The sequence below is a fragment of the Thunnus maccoyii genome, chromosome 21 (assembly GCF_910596095.1).
Source record: "Thunnus maccoyii chromosome 21, fThuMac1.1, whole genome shotgun sequence".
NCBI classification, from domain to species: domain Eukaryota; kingdom Metazoa; phylum Chordata; class Actinopteri; order Scombriformes; family Scombridae; genus Thunnus; species Thunnus maccoyii.
This window is the reverse complement of record NC_056553.1, coordinates 18,181,784-18,200,745: the sequence shown is the minus strand read 5'-3', so window position 1 is coordinate 18,200,745 and position 18,962 is coordinate 18,181,784. Positions and strand designations below refer to the sequence as shown.

General features: G+C 41.6%; 1 protein-coding gene across 1 annotated transcript; it reads right to left on the bottom strand.

Moving 5' to 3' along the window:
* Nucleotides 1–4,620: 4,620 nt before the first annotated feature.
* Nucleotides 4,621–11,123, bottom strand: LOC121887966 (myelin-associated glycoprotein-like). Its single transcript, XM_042399155.1, has 9 exons — nucleotides 10,951–11,123; nucleotides 10,721–10,804; nucleotides 10,287–10,362; nucleotides 9,649–10,032; nucleotides 7,955–8,260; nucleotides 7,457–7,729; nucleotides 7,279–7,372; nucleotides 7,110–7,146; nucleotides 4,621–6,491 (listed from the first exon to the last, which is right to left on the bottom strand). The coding sequence occupies exons 2-9, from the start codon at nucleotides 10,733–10,735 to the stop codon at nucleotides 6,441–6,443; spliced, it is 1,236 nt and encodes a 411-aa protein (XP_042255089.1). The 5' UTR covers nucleotides 10,736–10,804; nucleotides 10,951–11,123; the 3' UTR covers nucleotides 4,621–6,440.
* Between the last annotated feature and the right edge of the window lie 7,839 nt (nucleotides 11,124–18,962).

Here is an 18,962-nt window from a genome sequence, read left to right as displayed (position 1 = left end):
TCCACAATGTTAGGTTGTAAAAAATAGACAATAAATGAAAAGTGCAAAGCAATAATTGCCTTTGAAGTTCCTGCCTACACATTACACTGTATGCATGTTACTCTGTGTTATGGGTATACAAATAGGTAGAGGTCTGTCTGCAAAAAGGTGATTAGTAGAGTTTTAGCTCAGTAGCCAGTGGAGTCATCTTTGATCTGGGAAACTCCAGTTCGAGACCCGGTTGGGACTTCCTTCGTAAGGTAATTTTGAACACTTATTGTAAAATGTTTAATTTCCTAAAATTAAAAGCGTAATTATAACAAAAACAGGATTTTTAAGCCTCTCTCTGCTTTTATTCGAATACAAATACAAATAATTCTGCTGCCTCATCAATATAGATACAAATTCAAATACTGGGCTCTCTGCACATCCCTAGTGTTTTGTGCTAGTTGGCAAAACTAACATGGTGAACATTATAATTGCTTGGCACAATATCTCACCTACCAGTGCAATAAAACTTTGGAGAAATACCTTCACACTAATCAACATTGTCTCTCTTTCAATCCACAACTGAACAAATTATCAAAATGATTAAACAAATTTGTGTTTTGTAACACATTGATGTTGTAACTGCATTTTAGCTGGTTGAAAGGCGAAACCAGGTCTTAGATGTTCAGACTGAATATCACCCAGTTTTCAACTAGAAATCAATGTTGAAATCCTGGTTAGTGCTCACTGGAACATAATTGTAGATTTTTTGTGTCCACATAAAAATGGCCATCACAGTTGAAAAATAACTTATTTCTATGTTTGCATTGGGTGACAAGGCTCAGGGTGCGACTGGATGATGGTTGCTCCTCTCCTATCTCTCACCACATATTTGTGGAGAACCTGGTGCTAAATCACTTTGACGACGTGATTCTGGGTCAGAATTTTGTATGTAGTAGAGCAGCTCCCTTGCTGTGATGCATTGATCTACAGAAGGGCACAAACAGGAGTGGATTTGTCTGGTTAATTCTGATAACCCTGTGCCTCACTTGAAAATACGATCAACAGAGCATAAAAAGGTCCCCATCAAAAACTGCCATAACATTTTATGTAAATATTTTTTTCCACTTTCGCTGAGATAATATTTTTAACCAACTTCAGTCCTGATCATAACTACCAAATATTCATTAATTTTCAGAATGTGAATCCTTTAAATACCAGTTTTTGTGATGATAACACTAATTTTTATTTAAAAAAAACAAAACAAAACAAAAAAAACCCACAAAAATTGAAATATTGTCTAGGTACTAAACACAAGTGGGAAAATTGTTTTTTGATTATCACAGTCTGGGATATGCCAATGATTAGCAACGACATTGAAATGTATGCATTATTATTTTTTGTGTAGTATAAGATTAAAGTAGAGAATCTTACCTGTTACCTTATAGTCTATGTGAAGTGTCCTATCACTCTTCAGAGTTTTTACTTTCTAATAGCATATCACCTTATTTTGCTCTAGAAATAAAGCATAAATACAACATCACTTTGAATATTTATTTTTCAAAATTTAACAAAATTCAACATTTAAAAATTTAACAATTCAGAACAGAAATGAATGAGTGAGTGAGTGTGTGCGTGCATGCGTGCATGTGTGTGTGTCACAGGTACGAAATGCATACCTTTGGAGCTGGCTGTATGTATAGATTTAGGTATGACTGCAGCTACATAAACAAACTGATGGTTTAGGCCTTGTTTGGTTTTTTCAGTGCTGCAGGTTTCTATGTCTAGAATGAATGCATGTATGGGTGTGTATGGGCATCTATACAATCAGGGGGCTTTGAACTTACTTTTATCTCTGAATCAGTATTTAAAGACATATAAATCTGAGAATTAGAGTGTGTGTGTGCGTCTGTGTGTGTGTGTGTCTGTGAGAGAGAGGGAGAAAGGAGTAATGTGATCTACATCCTATATAAATTACATCTCTTTAGCTACACACACACACACACACACACACTAGTATTTCCATACACACACATACAGCAACCTTGGACATCCATATCAATACAAACACACCATTTTCAGATGAATACATTTGCTACAACGTCCTGCAAAACTCAATAATGCATGAAATGCCATTGACATAGCCCCTAGTGGAGAGCAAGACTAATAGTATGTATTTGTTCTTCAGGGGAAAACAAAAGAAAAGTAGTCAATCAGCTGGGAAATAGTAATAGCTACAGTTTTGAAGTCAGGACTTCAGTTTGAAAGCCTTATAAAATAGAATGCATGGTTTTATGCTATTGTGGCCATGGGATTAAAAAAAAATACAGTTTTTATGGGTTTACATTGGGCCATTTTTTCCATAAGGATTTGAGTATTTGTACTTTGGCTACACACACACACATACCAATTTCTCCAAACACACACATACACCACATTTAGACATCGCTACCTACACATACATCTCATTGAAGCTGTAATATACTTGACTGCAGTATTCATAATAGAGGATTAATGCCCCTCATGGAACCAGGAAAATAGCATACATTTTGCACATAGGGTTAAAAAAGGCTTCAGTTTGAAAGTCTTATAAAAACAGAATGCATGAATTCATGCTGTAGCAACCATGGGATCAAACAAATGTGATTTTAATGGGTTTCAATGGGACAATTCTTGAAATCAAGGGAGAATTTCATTAGTCAGTAACATTAGACGTGTTAGGAGGTGCATTGTTATCAGGAGAATGATGGATCCGGAGTACTGACACATATAAGATTCTCTAGTGTAACACTATTAAATCTATACTACTATCTGACGGGGCAGTTGTACAGGGCTGTGAATAGTAGGAATGATATATGTATACAGGTGAATCGCTATAGTAACAGTCATTGGAGTGTGGTGGACTCATTGAATGTCACTTGCAGATTCATTTTGTTTGTTAATGTTGTTTGTTAAGAAGAGCTTGAAAAAATGAAATGTGAGGTCTGAACCATAAACTGCCTCTTTGAGGTCAACAGTGTTGCCTGGTGGAGAGTGATGAGAACACAACAATAATAAGTGAGGCCCGCAAATACAGTAGTACAGTAATCAGAAGTGGCAGATCTAGAAAGTTTTACATGGGGTGGCAACGGAGAAATGTATTTATCACTTCTGCAGGTAAATGGTGACAGGAAATGATGTAAACAGAGAGAAAACACACCACGAGGTGTAAACTGTCTTTCAGTCTTTATCTCTCCCCATCAGCTTCTGTCCCTCTCATTCTTCTTCTGTTTCATCTTTCTCACTCAGTTCCTCATCCCTCACATTCAGTTCTTCTCCATCTCACTTCTTCTCTGATTTCCTGATCTCTTTCCTCTCTGAGTTTATCATTCTGTCTCTCCTTCCAGTCTCTCCTTCTCCATCTCTTCCTCCTGCCCAGCCTACAGCATTGCTTTTGCAGAAATTGGTGATAAAGCCTCTTTTGCCTTTCCTTTTCATTTTCTGTCAGAGGGCCAGTCCATTTGAACATGACCTGATTATTGAAGTCAAACTGTCATAGAGGAGTTACATTCATTTCTGACTTGATTACTGTTAAACTTCAAACAGAGAAACTCTGACTTCACCTCCAGATGCATCAGCAGCTCTCAGTCGTTCCGTCTGTTGTTTGCAGGCTGACAGTGACTTCCCATAACTGAATGTGAATATGAATTATGGATTTCTTTCTATTTCTTGCTTATGTCAAGACTGTCCTGTTTCAGTACTGTAAGACACAAGCAAGTAATATATATATATAATTTTTTTCCACACTGTTCTATTTAAATTTGTATTTACAGTACTGTGAAAAAGTTTTAGGCACTAAAAGTAAAGTGAGAATGCTTACAAAAATATTTCTATAAATTGTTTTAATTTATCAATTAACTTCTTACAAAGTTGAGTAAACAGCAGAAACCTAAATGAAATCAATATTTGCTGTGAGCAGCTTTGCCTTTAAAACAGCAGCAGTTCTCCTCGGTACACTTTAACACAGTTTTTCATGGTAACTTGCAGGTAGGTTGTTGTAACCATCCTGGAGAAAGAATGTTCTTCTTTGGATTTATTATTTAGGCCGTCTCAGGTGCTTCTTCAAGCAATCCCAGATTGACTCCATGATGTTGAGATCAGGGCTCTGTGGGGGCCATACCATACCATCTGTTGCAGGACTCATCAATCTTCTTGTTGCTGAAAATAGTTCTTAATGACTCTAGCTGTATGCTTGGGGTCATTGTCATGTCATGAATAAATTTGGAACCGATCAGACACCTCCCTGATGGTATTGCATAATGGATAAGAATCTAAACATCTAGGGTGCCTAAAACTTTTGCACAGTACTATACGTTTGGAGTTGATCTCTCAGTAATGGATTTCTTCTTCTTCTGTTATTCTGATTGGTTGTTAAAGAGCCAGCTCTTCACCTGTTAGACTGATGTAATAAAGTGATGATCATCAGAATAACTGCTATTATTGGACATAGCAACAGAAAATCTCCAATATCTGTAATAGCAAAAGGTTGAAAAACTGAAGTTCTGCCAACTCTCAGAACTGAGGACGCCTTTTGGATTAGAGGCAAAAATTCTCAGAGAATCTACATGCCCATTTGCTCTTAACTCAAGGTTTTTGGATATACCATGACCTGGATGACTGAGAACCTTCACAGGCATTCTCAATATCAAATCTGACCTTTTTGTTGTAAAACTGTAAAGAAAATCTGGGGATTTGTGATGATTTTGTTATTTATTGATAAAACATATGAAGGAGTAGAAGACGGTCACTTTGATTTTCCTATTTCAAGTCTGGTCATATGACCAGGTATGCTTTTTAATAGTATTGCAAAAAAAAAAGAAATACAAAGACAGATATTCAGGACATTGAAAATGACTATCTGATCATAGGTTCGTCTTAGACATTTTGTTTTACAGTAAAGGAGCCAAGAAGTAAAGTTCTCCTCATCAAATGAGTCCACCACTAAACAATGAGGGGAAACATCTAATTTCGTTATTTTGAAGTGAAGTGAGGCAATTTGTGACTTTTGTAGAATTGTAATCAGAGATGTATCAACTTCCCTCTTCAGATAAACCTCTCTCAGTTCACCTTTTTTGGTTAAAAAGCTTCTGGATATCATCTGATCTCAGAGATTAAAACACTATATTCAAAGAGATTACATGCAACTGATATCCTGTGAGGAAGGGAGTCAGATATTGTGAAAATTTAAGTAATCAAATGACAAATTCACTCAATACATGTAACACAACTCATTGCAAGCCTGTATTTTTAATCTTCTTTATTATTGATATGTATAGAATATATCACATGAATCACAATAATGACACAATTAATCAGCTGAAATCATAACAATGTTTTTTGCACACAGTAACCACAGTGGCTTACTTCTGTGCTGTAAATGTGACATTAAAAAATCCGTCATCTGCAGCTATCATCAACCTTTGTGTAAATGAGCTAAAACAAATGGAGTTTAGCGTAAATTCAGGCAGGAAGACTATCTTTAACCAGTCATTCATTTCCCACTCCTCTCTCTCTCCTCTGCTCCTCCTGCTTTCACATCAGCTGTTTAGGGCGTCACTCCTAGTTATCAAATCAGATTACTCCACAATCTCTAACCACCAATCACGGCTCAGTGGCCAAACTTTAAAATCTGTTTCCAGAGCAATCATCGCGACACTCCTCCGCCTCATCCGCCTCCACAGCCGTGTCCTGGAAGCTCACTCCTCTCCTCTTCATCCCAGATCACCATCGTGCCTTCTCCACTCCATTACTTCAGCACCAGGCCCGAGTTTACCAAAAGCCACTACCTACACCGCCAAGATCTACACCTATCCATCACCACCACCACTGTATAGACTCCATTGGGGGGTTATCCTATTCTACTCTTGCATTCATCTCCCCCTTTCATATCCGGTGACATCAGAATCTATCATGCTTGTTCAATAAATGTCACTTACTTTCGTAAAGAAAATGAGTCTCTCCTGATTGAAATGACAGAATAAGTGATAAAAATGCTTTACTCCTAAACACACATGAAACATGAAAAACCGTGTTGGCAAGAAATCTGAAAGTTCTAATTTTAACAGTCATTTCATTTCATTACTAATTAATTGTATTAATAACATGGTTTAATTATCTTTTTGACATCTTAAAAACAAAAGAAAAACTACTGGTGCCATGAATGACTCTCAGAAGAAAAAAGAAGAAATGCACTGCAGAAACAAAACCACCTTCACATGCTGATGAAGTCTGGGATCATCTTGTTCATCTTTCAAAGCTTATACAAAGTAAGACTATTTCATATTTACTGCCCTGGAGGAAGCAGTTATCTGTCTTCTTGTAAGTGGAACACTAACAAATGCAAATGATGAATAAGCATGTAATACAGAATAGACAATACTGGATATCATGTAATTCTACTGATGATGAACATGTGGTCTTCCTCTCCTCGTGGCTCATGATGACAACTCCATCACCCCGTTGACAAAGACTGCTTCTACTGTGTCCTGTGGAAATGAAACAGCACAGAGACAGTGGGGTCTTAGTGATTTGTAGTGAATTTACTGCAGCTGAAAGAGTTTTATCATCAGTGAAAAAATCCAAATCAGTTAATTAGCTGGTTGATCAATAAGTCTCACACAGGACCAAATGAGTCAACACAAAAGCTCCAACTCTAATTTCCTGCCTGTTCATGTAACAAAGTGTTGACTGTAAGATCACCTTTGATTCAGCAGATTAATGTGACAAAGATAAACTGTGATGCTAGTTTAGGACAACAAGACTAAGAGTCTACAGCCATGCGAGCTGCTCTGTGAGGCTGTACTTTGACCGTGCTTTAAGCTGACATCAGCATGCTAACATGCTCACCGTGATGATGCTGATGTTTAGAAGGTATAATGTTCACCATGTTCACCATCTTAGTTTAGTATGTTAGCATAACATTTGTGAGTTACTGTAATGGTTTATTAAAACAACACTTGTACTCAGAAGTAGGACAGGATAAGATAAACACAATGTTTACTGAGTAGATCTCACAGGCAACATACTGTAGCTGTGGTCAGTCAACTGGGAAACATTTTAAGATGGATTTTTGAAAGTCAAGCATATAATTAATTTTTTATTACCTTCACTGGTTTGGTGGAGCGTCTTGTTCTGAACCACCTGGGAACAAAGGAGACAGAAAGAATTTTTTGTTTATATTGTGATAATAATGATCTATCTCAAACATCCAAACCACATTTAACATCATACAAATTTGTCTGTAGTTGCAAAGTATCAAAAAGTTTGCCTCACCACTCAAAGATGATCACTGTACTGACCAGTATCACAATTCCCACAGTCTTCAGTATAATGTGGACATCAACCAATTTCCCAGACTGTTCATCTCCTGTAACACGACACCATGGTCACATTGTCCTTGATAGAAAATATTATTGCTCATAAACGTTACAAACCCTCACTTGTCTGTTACCTTCAAATATGAACTGATATCCAGATGAGAACTGTATATCCACTGAATTTTGACATCCACAATAGTACAACCTGTCTCGATCACTGCTGGTCACATTAAAGCTGTAAACCTGCTGATCATATTTGATCAGCTCCAATCTGCCATCATTGATCATCATCCAGGTAAAGTTAACAACAGGAGGGTTTGCTCTGCAGAAGCAAGTCATGTTCACCACGCTGCCAACTGACCCTGGACTAGTGGGACTGATGACCACCGCAGTGTCCTTGGGAGAATCTGGAAGATTTGACGTAAGACATTTTTGAATAATGAGAAAAGATTTGTAAAGTGGAAAAAGAATATATCATCATAAAAGAAGATTCTTTGAGGCCAAAGGCAATGTTATAAGTAAACCACAATGTTTGAAATATTAATTTTCTCTAAAACTGCAACAAAATCAGCTGACATCCCATGAATCATCATGTTTTGACAGGATCCAATAACAAACTCTGGTTGCCTTACATGAAACACTGAGAGTCACTTTTTCCTCTGCTGACTTAGCATTTTGTCCTTCATTTACAGAGTAGCTGGAAGAACAGGTGATGTTGTATCCGTCGTGCTTGTCAGACAGAGTGATGATCTTCTGGATTTTAGTCGAGAAGGTTCGATCTGCATTTTCCTCTATTTTGTTGTGAGCGTCTTGTTGGAGATTCCAGGTGAGTTTAGGAGGGGAGTGTGGACAGGGAGTGAAAGCTGAGCAGGTTATAGTGACAGACTCCTTCTCCTTCAGCTCACCTGAGATTGCAATTCTGGGGCTTGGAGGAGAATCTGTGGTTTAAATCAAACACAGACTTTACATTAAAGAATACAGTAAATGTTATAGATGTAGGTCAGAAGGTGTTTTTGACTGTCAACACTTTTAAAGGGAGTAGCAGGAGATTGTCCCAAATGCAGGACGCATGAGGCAGCAGATACTTTAATCCAAATGTAGCAGGCAAAGTAGAACAAAACATAACAAGACTGAACTGAAAACCAGGACTTAAATACAAACTGAACTAATGAAACAACAAGAAACAGGTGGCAAGACACAAGGGAAGGCTGGGAGCTGATATGCTGGGGAAGACACAGGGAGCAAGGCAGGGCTAACGAGACTGATGCAGGGTAGGTATGAAGGGAGATGTGGCAAGAGAAGTAGGTTGGGGGCACAGGAGGAAAAACTCAGGGCAAACAGAAAACCAAAAACACAATTCTCTTATCCAATAAGGCCATCTAAGAATATACATGAATACACTCAAATACAGAATTACACTGTAACCAGCAATCTCTTATTTAAAATTTATTAATTTCATAATGATGTAGTTCTTCTCACATGGCACACAAAGGCTGTAAATGCAAATTATTCAAATATACAGAAACAAATGTTAACAAACTCTTCTTTTCATAATGTGTTGAGGATGAGTTAAACAGAGTTCAGCCATTGAACAAACACCTGTCAGTCTCTGGATAAGAAGGTCTGCTAAATGCCCTGAATGTAAATACAGAAGACATGGAATGAAGTGACTGGTGTATAAATTGCTGCATCTTACTGACCAACTGCCACTTAGTCCAGTTCAACAAATGGGGAAAAGATCTAAGAGCACCTGGTGGACTGGTGGAGGGACATACAGTGTAGACAGACTGGGATAGAACCACGACAACACTGACACTATTGTATTGCAACTGTTTGGAAAGTTTGGACCAGTTAATGTCAGTGTTGGTTATTTTACAGTGAAACTGAAACTACAATCTTTCACCCTAATTTTCATCCATTTGTAAAAACCACATCATGGGACATGAAACTGTCAGAGGTTGTTGAGTATTGTGAGAATTCATTGAGACAGTAACTGTCAGAATCAGCAATTTAAGCAAACTAAGACTAATTTAAACTTTGTCCCTCAATGAATATGGAGGAGTGAAAATAACTTGATACTGATTAAATGTATAAATATTCAGGTATTATTCAACTGTGAGTCAGGACATTCAAACCAATGACTATGTGTTCACAGGCTGGTTTTTCTCACATTTCACCACAGCTGAGTTTTCTTTGTAGTCTACATCAGATATTTAATTTCACAGTAAAGGTTAGGGCCATGGTGTTTGCTGTTCAGACCAAAGCTGCAACTGATTTCCTTTTTATTCTAAACAACAATATGACTGAAAAAAAAAAATTCTCTTACCTTTGACTGTTATTTGAACAGGATCACAAAAAGCTGTTTCGCTGAATGGTCCATTCTCAATTCTGAAGAAGTATTTGTCTGTATATGTTGTGTTTAAACTGGAAAACAGAGTGGTGCAGTCGTTCTGACTCAGGTTTCCAGTAATGTTCATTGGATAGGTGTTAACTGTCTGACCACTGTTGAAAATCACATTTCTTGGATAGCTTTTAAATCTGTGGTCATTTTTAATCCACACTCCAATGGTTGTTCTCCTGCTGTCAAATGCTTGTCTTGGTAGACCACTAAAGTTACACGGGATTTGCAAACAAGATCCACTCAGTGCTTCTATCTCTAGCGGTGCAGTAATGAAGAGGTGTGAATCATCAGAACAAGCAGCCAAAGCACCTGTGAGATCAGAGTCACGATTAACATAAAGTTGAAAAATCTCCATGATGAGATGGTTCATGATACAATAAATACAGTTCAGCAGCTGTATGTTGCATGTTTTCTTGTCCTGTTAACAGTTTTAAAATAAAACATTTGACTTGCAGTCAGGATGTGAACAGTTGTAAGAAGTTTCTGGTCTTTCTGCTTTGTTTCAGAGTGTAAATGATTTGAGTTAATGTCTCCAAATAAAACTGAGTGAACAAACAACTCACTTGTAAGAAAGAAGACACTCAGTAACATGTTGTCTGTCAACATCTTTGTAAACAGGGCTGCCATGAATCTCATCACCTGGATTTACAAACATAAAAATGCAGGAATAGTTTCTTCTTTTAACCATTTTATGGAGTTTTTATTCATTATATTAAAACCAATTCTTTTCTTAAAATTCACACATTCAAACCAGGGATGTAAATCTACAGAACTATGAAATATTATATTCAATGTAAATTCTAAATAATACCAAAGTAGTGAGATTATGGTATCTGTTAATGGTAAAATGTTACAGTGATCTTTCATTTCTTAGATGCCATTTCTGCTAAAACAAAGCCCAACAAATAAGATGTTATATCAAATATTTTCCACTTCAGTTCATGAGGAGTAACAGAATAATATAATTCTCTGGGTTAAAAAGTTAAGAAGGTCTTACCCAACAAGCCCACATCAAAAACAGAGCAGCAGTAAGATCCTTTGACTGGTGAATTCAAGTGAAATCTTTGTTTATTAAGCTGAGCTGTAATGAAACAGACAAACTGACCAACTTCCCTTTTTAGCTTTTGCAATTTAAAGCTGAGTCAACTTCCTGTGTTAAGACCTACAGAGAAAGTTCATTTGAAGTGATACAAGTTTACGACAAATACAAACAATTCTCACACTTACTGCTAATATGCTGAGTATTTTAACCACATGACTCACTGCAGGTCTATATTCAGTATTATGTGGACTATATTATATAAATCACTAAAATAATGTATTGCTTTTGTAGCAGCATGGAGGGCGCTGTTTATAATTGATTCCACCTGGTGGCGGTCATTGGTTCAGCTTTATATAAAGGTGGCAGTCTTCCCCTGCCTCTTCCTCTTATGCCCCCATCGCGTCACTTCCGGTCCGGGAGTTTTGGTCCGTCAAAGCAGCACTGAGTGTGCCTCGCTCCCTGGTTGTGCCTGGCTGCGGTCATTTCGGGTAAATGCTGGTAGCCGTGCGGGTTTCTCTCTCTCCTCACTTTCCTGTGCCTGTGTTGGACACTCTAAAGGTAGGTTGCTTCTCTCCTGCACCCCCTTAATTCTACTGTTTAGCGTAGCAACGCTAATTTTGTTTTGTTAGGGAACCCTCGTTAGCTGGCCGAGTCCACCGGTGGTGTAGACGGACGTCACCACCAGCTGATTGGAGCCGCTGCTGTTTTGTCTCAGGTCCTTCTGTCTCCTTTTGTCTCCTGCTGTTTCGGCTGCTTGCTGTGTCTCCGCTGCTGCTGTGCTGTTGCCACAGCTTCGCCTGGTCCCCGACTGTCTCTCGGCTGGTTGGCTGCCTCTCTCTCCCTCTGTCGCCGTGCTTGCTGCTGTTTGCTGCATCGCTGGGGGCTTCCACGATGGCGCTTTTAGGGTGGTGGTAGGTCGCCTTGCCGTTGACTCTAAACACCCGAGCTGTGTGTGGGACTAACTCTTTTTTTTTTTTTTTTTTAACGTTATTTATCGTGTGAATGTGTCGAGTTACTCTTTTTAGTTTGAGTTACTCTTTTTAGTTTGAGTTACTCTTTTTAGTTTGAGTTACTCTTTTTAGTTTGAGTTACTCTTTTTAGTTTGAGTTACTCTTTTTAGTTTGGATAATTAATTTGGTTTAGCCCCCCTGGTTTCTTTATTTTCTGGTTTTGATTAATTCTATTCCTTTTTTTATTTTTTGTTTGGGGCTAAGGTATTCTGTTGTTGCATTGTTTGTTTCAGTTTATTTAGTTTGAGTGCATTTATTGTGATTAGCCATTTTTCTCATTTCGTATTACTTTTTGTGGTAACTCTGTTTTTATCCCCTTTCAGTGGCTGCAGGCCGGTGGTGGTGTTGGTGACCTGGGTGTTGGTGACCCTCCCTTTTGTGTGCAGTGTCTTCCTTGGGATCGTGGGTGATTTTCACAAAGTGTGTGTGTGTGTCTGTCACGTGTGTCTGGGTGTTTAATTCAGTTTTACTATTTTGTTTTGTTTTTTGGTAGATCCCCATCCCTCACTAACACCTGTCCCACCATTAAGCCTCAGCCCCTGATTTAGTTTTTCCCTTTTTTTTTTTTCTTCCCCCCTTCCGATATGAATGTGTTGATTTTAAATTGTATTGATAATAAAGTATACTATTTTGTAAGTATCTGGAACCACGTTTTCTCTTGCCTTCAGTAGACGAACCTGTGTCCTATTGATAATAGTGATAAATAATTCTTTGGGTGAAATTCCCAAGGTGGCGTTGTCTGGCAATTTAACTGAAATTGTGTTAGTATAACTCTACTCTAACGGCAAAGACGTGTGTTCCTTTTACTTGCTGTTTTTTTTATTGTTTGTCATGTTGGTCCACTAAACATTGTCTTTCTTGTAGGCACCTGGGCAGCATAAGGAGACAAAGCAGCAGCAGCAGCAGCGGTTTCCAGTGGATCTTCGTGACCAGAGACTAGGCTTTTGTGGTGCTGTTGCACTCCTGTAAGTAACTCTTGTGCAGTGAGTATTGTTGCAGCTATGGCGGAAGAGGGACAAGAGCTTAGAGATTTAATTGCCCAATTAAAAGCTGATAATGAACAGTTGAGACCGGAACAGGCTGGCCCCAGTTCTCTACTGCCCGCCTCTTCTGTGCCAACTACTGCCCCTTCTACTTCTGATGTCCCTATAGCAGAGAGACTAGTGTTTGTCCCTCGAGATAGGAAATGTCCGATCTTTAGAGGTAGAGCCGTTATAGGGTTGAGTGAGTGGATGAAGTACAGGCGTGCATGAGGGCCCGGCATTTGTCCTGAGCTGACCAGGCATTTTTTCTTTTTGGTCACCTGGAGGGTGAGGCTAGAGAGGAGATAAAGTATCGCTCTAGCACAGAGAGAGGGAACCCTGACAGAGTGCTTGCCATTTTACAGGAGCTTTACGGGTGCTCAGTCGTATGTTGCTCTGCAGGAGGTTTTCTTCTCCAGGAGGCAGCAGGAGGGAGAGACTCTTCAGGAGTTCTCCCTCGCTTTAATGGCCCTCATGGAGAAAGTGAAGCAGTGTGTGCCCACTGACATGCCAAATGCTGAAGCACTTTTGAGAGACCAATTTGTTGAGCATGTGTTTGATAGTTCCCTGCGGCGTGAGTTGAAGCAGTCAGTGCGTAGGCAACCTAATTACACCTTGCTTGACGTTAGGGCAGAGGCGATCCGGTGGGAGCGTGAAGGTCTACCTGGCGATGTGAGGGGCCGCAGTTATTCAGTCCCCTCAGTGTTTGGTGTCCAGTATGGTGTTCAGGGCGGCCGTCAGAGTGCTGTCTCTTCACCCCCAGTGTACTGGCCCAGTAATATGCAGGCGCTGCAGTCAGCCTGGTCATTTTGCGAGGGAGTGTGATGGTATGCGTGCTCCTCCCCGCTCAGTCTCCTTCACAGCCCCCATCCAATGCTGATAGGTGGTCTTGTTCTGTTTCGGTGTCGGAAAACTAGTACCCACTGAACTGCAGAGCAACAGTTTAGCTGGGGCCGCTACTGGCTCACAAGTTGTTTTGAGTAGCTTACATGTTTCTGTGCTAATTTCGGCTTGTCCCCATTTGGATGTGGACATGGGTGGTGTGAAGGTCCCTAGCTTAGTGGATACTGGTTCCATGGTATCCACTGTTTCTGAGAGCTTTTTCTGCCAGTATTTTGAGCCTTGGGGTCAGAAGTGCCTCCGATCATGTCACTGGTTGCAGCTTAGAGCTGCTAATGGCTTGGCAATCCCCTATATTGGCTACTTGGAGTACAACTTTGCAGCAAAGTGATGCCTCGGTGCGGAGTGTTGGTCGTAAGGGACCCTCCTGGCAGTGTGCCTGCTCAAGTGCCTGGTGTGTTGGAGATGAATGTGATCCGCAAATGCTACCATGAGCTCTTTGGGCAACATGGTGCAGCTCTGTTCTCTCAGCCCTGTGTCTCTGAGGCCCCGGGGCCCGTTGTGCAGGCACTGCAGCGGTGCCACCGTGCTACGACGGCAGCCCCACAGGATAGTCCAGGGAGAGTAAAGGTCAGGGGTAAGAAAGCTTGGCGGATCCCTGTTGGTGTCCATGAAGATCATGGCAGCCACCTGCTCTGAGCAGTTTTCAGGCTCCACAGTCTTGCTCAAGCCCCTGGACTCTGGCTTGCCTGTGGGGTTGCTTGCCTCTCCTGCCCTGGTCCGGATTATCGGGGGCACAGCCTACATACCAGTGGTGAACGTAGGGTCTGTGGATGTGGTGTTGTATCCCTGCACTGTGGTTGGAATGTTGGACACCATTAATGTTGTCAGCCTCCCGTCTGGAGTTGCTGAGGTACCAACCGGGGCAGCTACAATGTCTTCCCAGACAGTTTCACCCACTGTACCGCAGCAGCTAGAGGACATGGACCTGTCAGCCCTTTCGGCTGAGCAACAGGATCAGGTAAAGTCTCTTTGGGCAGTATGCCAGTGTCTTTGCGTCTCATGATGAAGACTTGGGTTGTACTGACCTGATATCTCATGACATCCCCCTGGTTGATGTTCCAGTCAAGCAACGCTATAGGTGTATTCCACCCTCAGATTATGAGGTCGTAAAGGAGCACATTAACCAGTTGCTATCTTCACAAGTGATCCGTGAGAGCAGTAGTCCCTATGCGTCCCCCATCATACTCGTGAGGAAAAAGGATGGTAGTCTGGGCATGTGCGTGGACTACAGGCAACTTAATAGTAAGACCTGAAAAGATGCCTTTCCTTTACCGCGCATAGAGGAGTCCCCTGATGCTTTGTCCGGTGCCTGCTGGTTTTCTACACTGGACCTGGCCAGTGGTTACAACCAGGTGCCAGTCACTGAGGCAGACCGGTCAAAGACGGCCTTCTGTACACCCTTTGGGCTGTTTGAGTGGAACAGGATGCCTTTTGGCCTTTGCAATGCACCCAGTACTTTTCAGAGGTTGATGCAGCGTATCTTTGGTGATCAGCAGTGTCAGTCCCTCTTGCTGTACCTTGATGACATTGTGGTGTTTTCCTCGTCAGTAGAGCAACATCTGGAGCGGCGTAAGGTGGTGCTTGGCCGACTTCAGGCTGAGGGCCTCAAGGCCAAGCTCAGTAAGTGCTCTTTCTTCCAGAAGGAGGTAAATTACTTGGGTCATGTGATTTCTGGTCAGGGTGTCTCAACTAACCCAAGTAAAATTGAAGTCGTAGCCAATTGGCCGACTCCCACCACAGTCTCAGAGCTACGTCATTTCTTGGCTTTGACAGTTACTACTGCTGTTTTGTAGAGGGCTTTGCAAAGCTGGCAGCCCCTCTGCACAGGGCAGTAGCTGAGTTTTGTCTTACTTGGACTGGTAAGAGGTCTGATTGTGGGGTTATCAGGTGTTGGACTGAGGAGTGCCAACAGAGTTTCCAAGCACTGAAAACTAAGCTCACCACTGCCCCTGTGTTGGCCTACGCAGATTTCTCCCTTCTGTTTATTCTGGAAGTAGATGCGAGCCATGGTGGTCTAGGTGCTGTTCTCTCACAAGAGCAAGCAGGTAAGGTAAGACCAATAGCCTACGCTGGACGAGGTTTGAGGCCCACCGAAAAGAACATGCAGAACTATATTTCCATGAAGCTAGATTTTTTGGCCCTTAAGTGGGCCATGACTGAGAAATTCAGGGAGTATTTGCTGGGTAACAAATGTGTTGTCTATACAGACAACAATCCCCTGAATTATTGGTCCTTGGCCAAGCTGGGTGCTACAGAGCAGTGGTGGGCAGCCCAGCTTGCAGCGTTTGACTTTGACATAAAGCACCGGTCAGGGAGGAGTAACCAAAATGCTGATGCCCTCTCTCGTCAGCACCCTCCTGGCCCTCAGATGGTGGAAGCTATGCTCCCTGGTGCTGCCATGCCTCAGCCTCTGCAGCAGGCTTTAGGATTGAGGAAGGTGGATGTAAGTCAAGCTTCCATTGTGGCCTTACCCCAGCACACCTCCCCTGAGATTTGTGCTCTTAAACAGGCTGACACTGTCATCCAGGAACTTTTAGTATTTTGGAAGCGAAACCAACATGTTAAGGACCTGTCACTGGGGGAGGGTCAGTTGGTGTTCTTGCGTGACTTCACTGCTACAGGACCCCATAACACCCGGGATCGCTGGAGTTCAGTGAGGTGTTGAGGGCGCCTAAGGAAGGTGGCTCTGTGTACACCATTGCACCAGTGGAAGACCCAACTAAGGTTAAACGGGTTTACCGCACCATGCTGAAGGCTGTGGTTGGCATGGACTCACCTGGTAAGGCCTTTTCTGCTCCCGCATCCTCTGTCGAAGGGCCACCTTCTGAGGATGGCTGTTCCTGTACGACTTGGTCGTCCTTAGGCAACCACCTTCGGTGGGCCCTTCTGCCCCACCTCCTACCAGACCAACTTCCCTAACCCAGCCTATGCCCCAAACGCTGGTTCCACCTAACCTAGACACTCTGCAGTATGGCGTGCCAATGACTTCCTCTGTGGGAGGATCGACATCCCTGGCTCCACCTAGTGGAGTATCCACATCTTTGGCTGTTTCTCCAGACAGTCGTGCTGGTCCCAGCCATGAGGCCCCACGCCAGACAGCGCGGTCAACCGCTGGGCACCACCCCAATGTTCACCGCCTCCCACGTTCAGTCGGAGAAGTGGGAGCTGGTGCTCCTCCTGCTGTTGTGTCCAATGCAGTTCAAGCTCTGTTTAGACCTTGGAGCTAGCTTGTTTGTCTGTCCATCGTCAGGGCGACGATGCAAGAAGGGGGGTAGGATGTAGCAGCATAGAGGGCGCTGTTTATAATTGATTCCACCTGGTGGCGGTCATTGGTTCAGCTTTACATAAAGGTGGCAGTCTTCCCCTGAGTTCATGAGGAGTAACAGAATAATATAACTCTCTGGGTTAAAAAGTTAAGGTCTTACCCAACAAGCCCACATCAAAAACAGCAGCAGTAAGATCCTTTGGTGGTTTCAAGTGAAATCTTTGTTTATTAAGCTGAGCTGTAATGAAACAGACAAACTGACCAACTTCCCTTTTTTAGCTTTTGCAATTTAAAGCTGAGTTGACTTCCTGTGTTAAGACCTACAGAGAAAGTTCATTTGGACATGAGTGATACAAGTTCACGACAAATACAAACAGTTCTCACACTTACTGCTAATATGCTGAGTATTTTAACCACATGACTCACTGCAGGTCTATATTCAGTATTATGTGGGCTATATTATATAAATCACTAAAATAATGTATTGCTTTTGTAGCAGCATGGAGGGCGCTGTTTATAATTGATTCCACCTGGTGGCGGTCATTGGTTCAGCTTTATATAAAGGTGGCTTCCCCTGCCTCTTCCTCTTGCGCCCCATCGCGTCACTTCCAGTCCAGGAGTTTTGGTCCGTCAAAGCAGCACTGAGTGTGCCTCACTCCCTGGTTGTGCCTGGCTGCGGTCATTTCGGGTAAATGCTGGTAGCCGTGCGGGTTTCTCTCTCTCCTCACTTTCCTGTGCCTGTGTTGGACGCTCTAAAGGTAGGTTGCTTCTCTCCTGCACCCCCTTAATTCTACTGTTTAGCGTAGCAACGCTAATTTTGTTTTGTTAGGGAACCCTCGTTAGCTGGCCGAGTCCACCAGTGGTATAGACGGACGTCACCACCAGCTGACTGTTTTGTCTCAGGTCCTTTTGTCTCCTGCTGTTTCGGCTGCTTGCTGTGTCTCCGCTGCTGCTGTGCTGTTGCCACAGCTTCGCTTGGTCCCCAACTGTCTCTCGGCTGGTTGGCTGCCTCTCTCTCCCTCTGTCGCTGTGCTTGCTGCTGTTTGCTGCATCGCTGGGGGCTTCCACGGTGGCGCTTTTAGGGTGGTGGTAGGTCGCCTTGCCGTTGACTCTAAACACCCGAGCTGTGTGTGGGACTAACTCTTTTTTTTTTTTTTTTTTTTTAACATTATTTATCATGTGAGTGTGTCAAGTTACTCTTGTGTTTAGTATGAATTATTCTTTTTAGTTTGAGTTACTGTTGTGTTTAGTTTGTATTCTTTTGCTTAGTTTGGTTAATTAATTTGGTTTAGCCCCCCTGGTTTCTTTTATTTTCTGGTTTTGATTAATTCTATTCCTTTTATTATTTTTTTTTTTGTTTGGGGCTAAAGTATTCTGTTGTTGCATTGTTTTTCAGTTTATTTAGTTTGGGTGCATTTATTGTGATTAGGCATTTTTCTGATTTCGTATTTTTTGTGGTAACCCTTTTGTGTGCAGTGTCTTCCTTGGGATCGTGGGTGATTTTCACAAAGTGTGTGTGTGACTGTTACGTGTGTCTGGGTGTTTAATTCAGTTTTACTATTTTTTTTTTTTATTTTTTGTTTTTTTTTGTTTTTTTGGTAGATCCCTATCCCTCACTAACACCTGTCCCACCAGTAAGCCTCAGCCCCTGATTTAGTTTTTCCTTTTTTTTTTTTTTTTTTTTTTTTTTTTTCTCCCCCTTCCGGTATGAATGTGTTATTTTAAATTGTATTGATAATAAAGTGTACTATTTTGTAAGTATCTGGAACCACGTTTTCTCTTGCCTCCAGTAGACGAACCTGTGTCCTATTGATGATAGTGATAATTCTTTGGGTGAAATTCCCAAGGTGGCGTTGTCTGGCAACTTAACTGAAATTGTTAATATAACTCCGTTGACCGCCGCGGCGACACTTTGAACAGATATGTTAACTTTATGTATTGTACACATATACTCAGTTGTTGTTGCTGACTTGCTGACTAACCAACTTCTCTTTTTA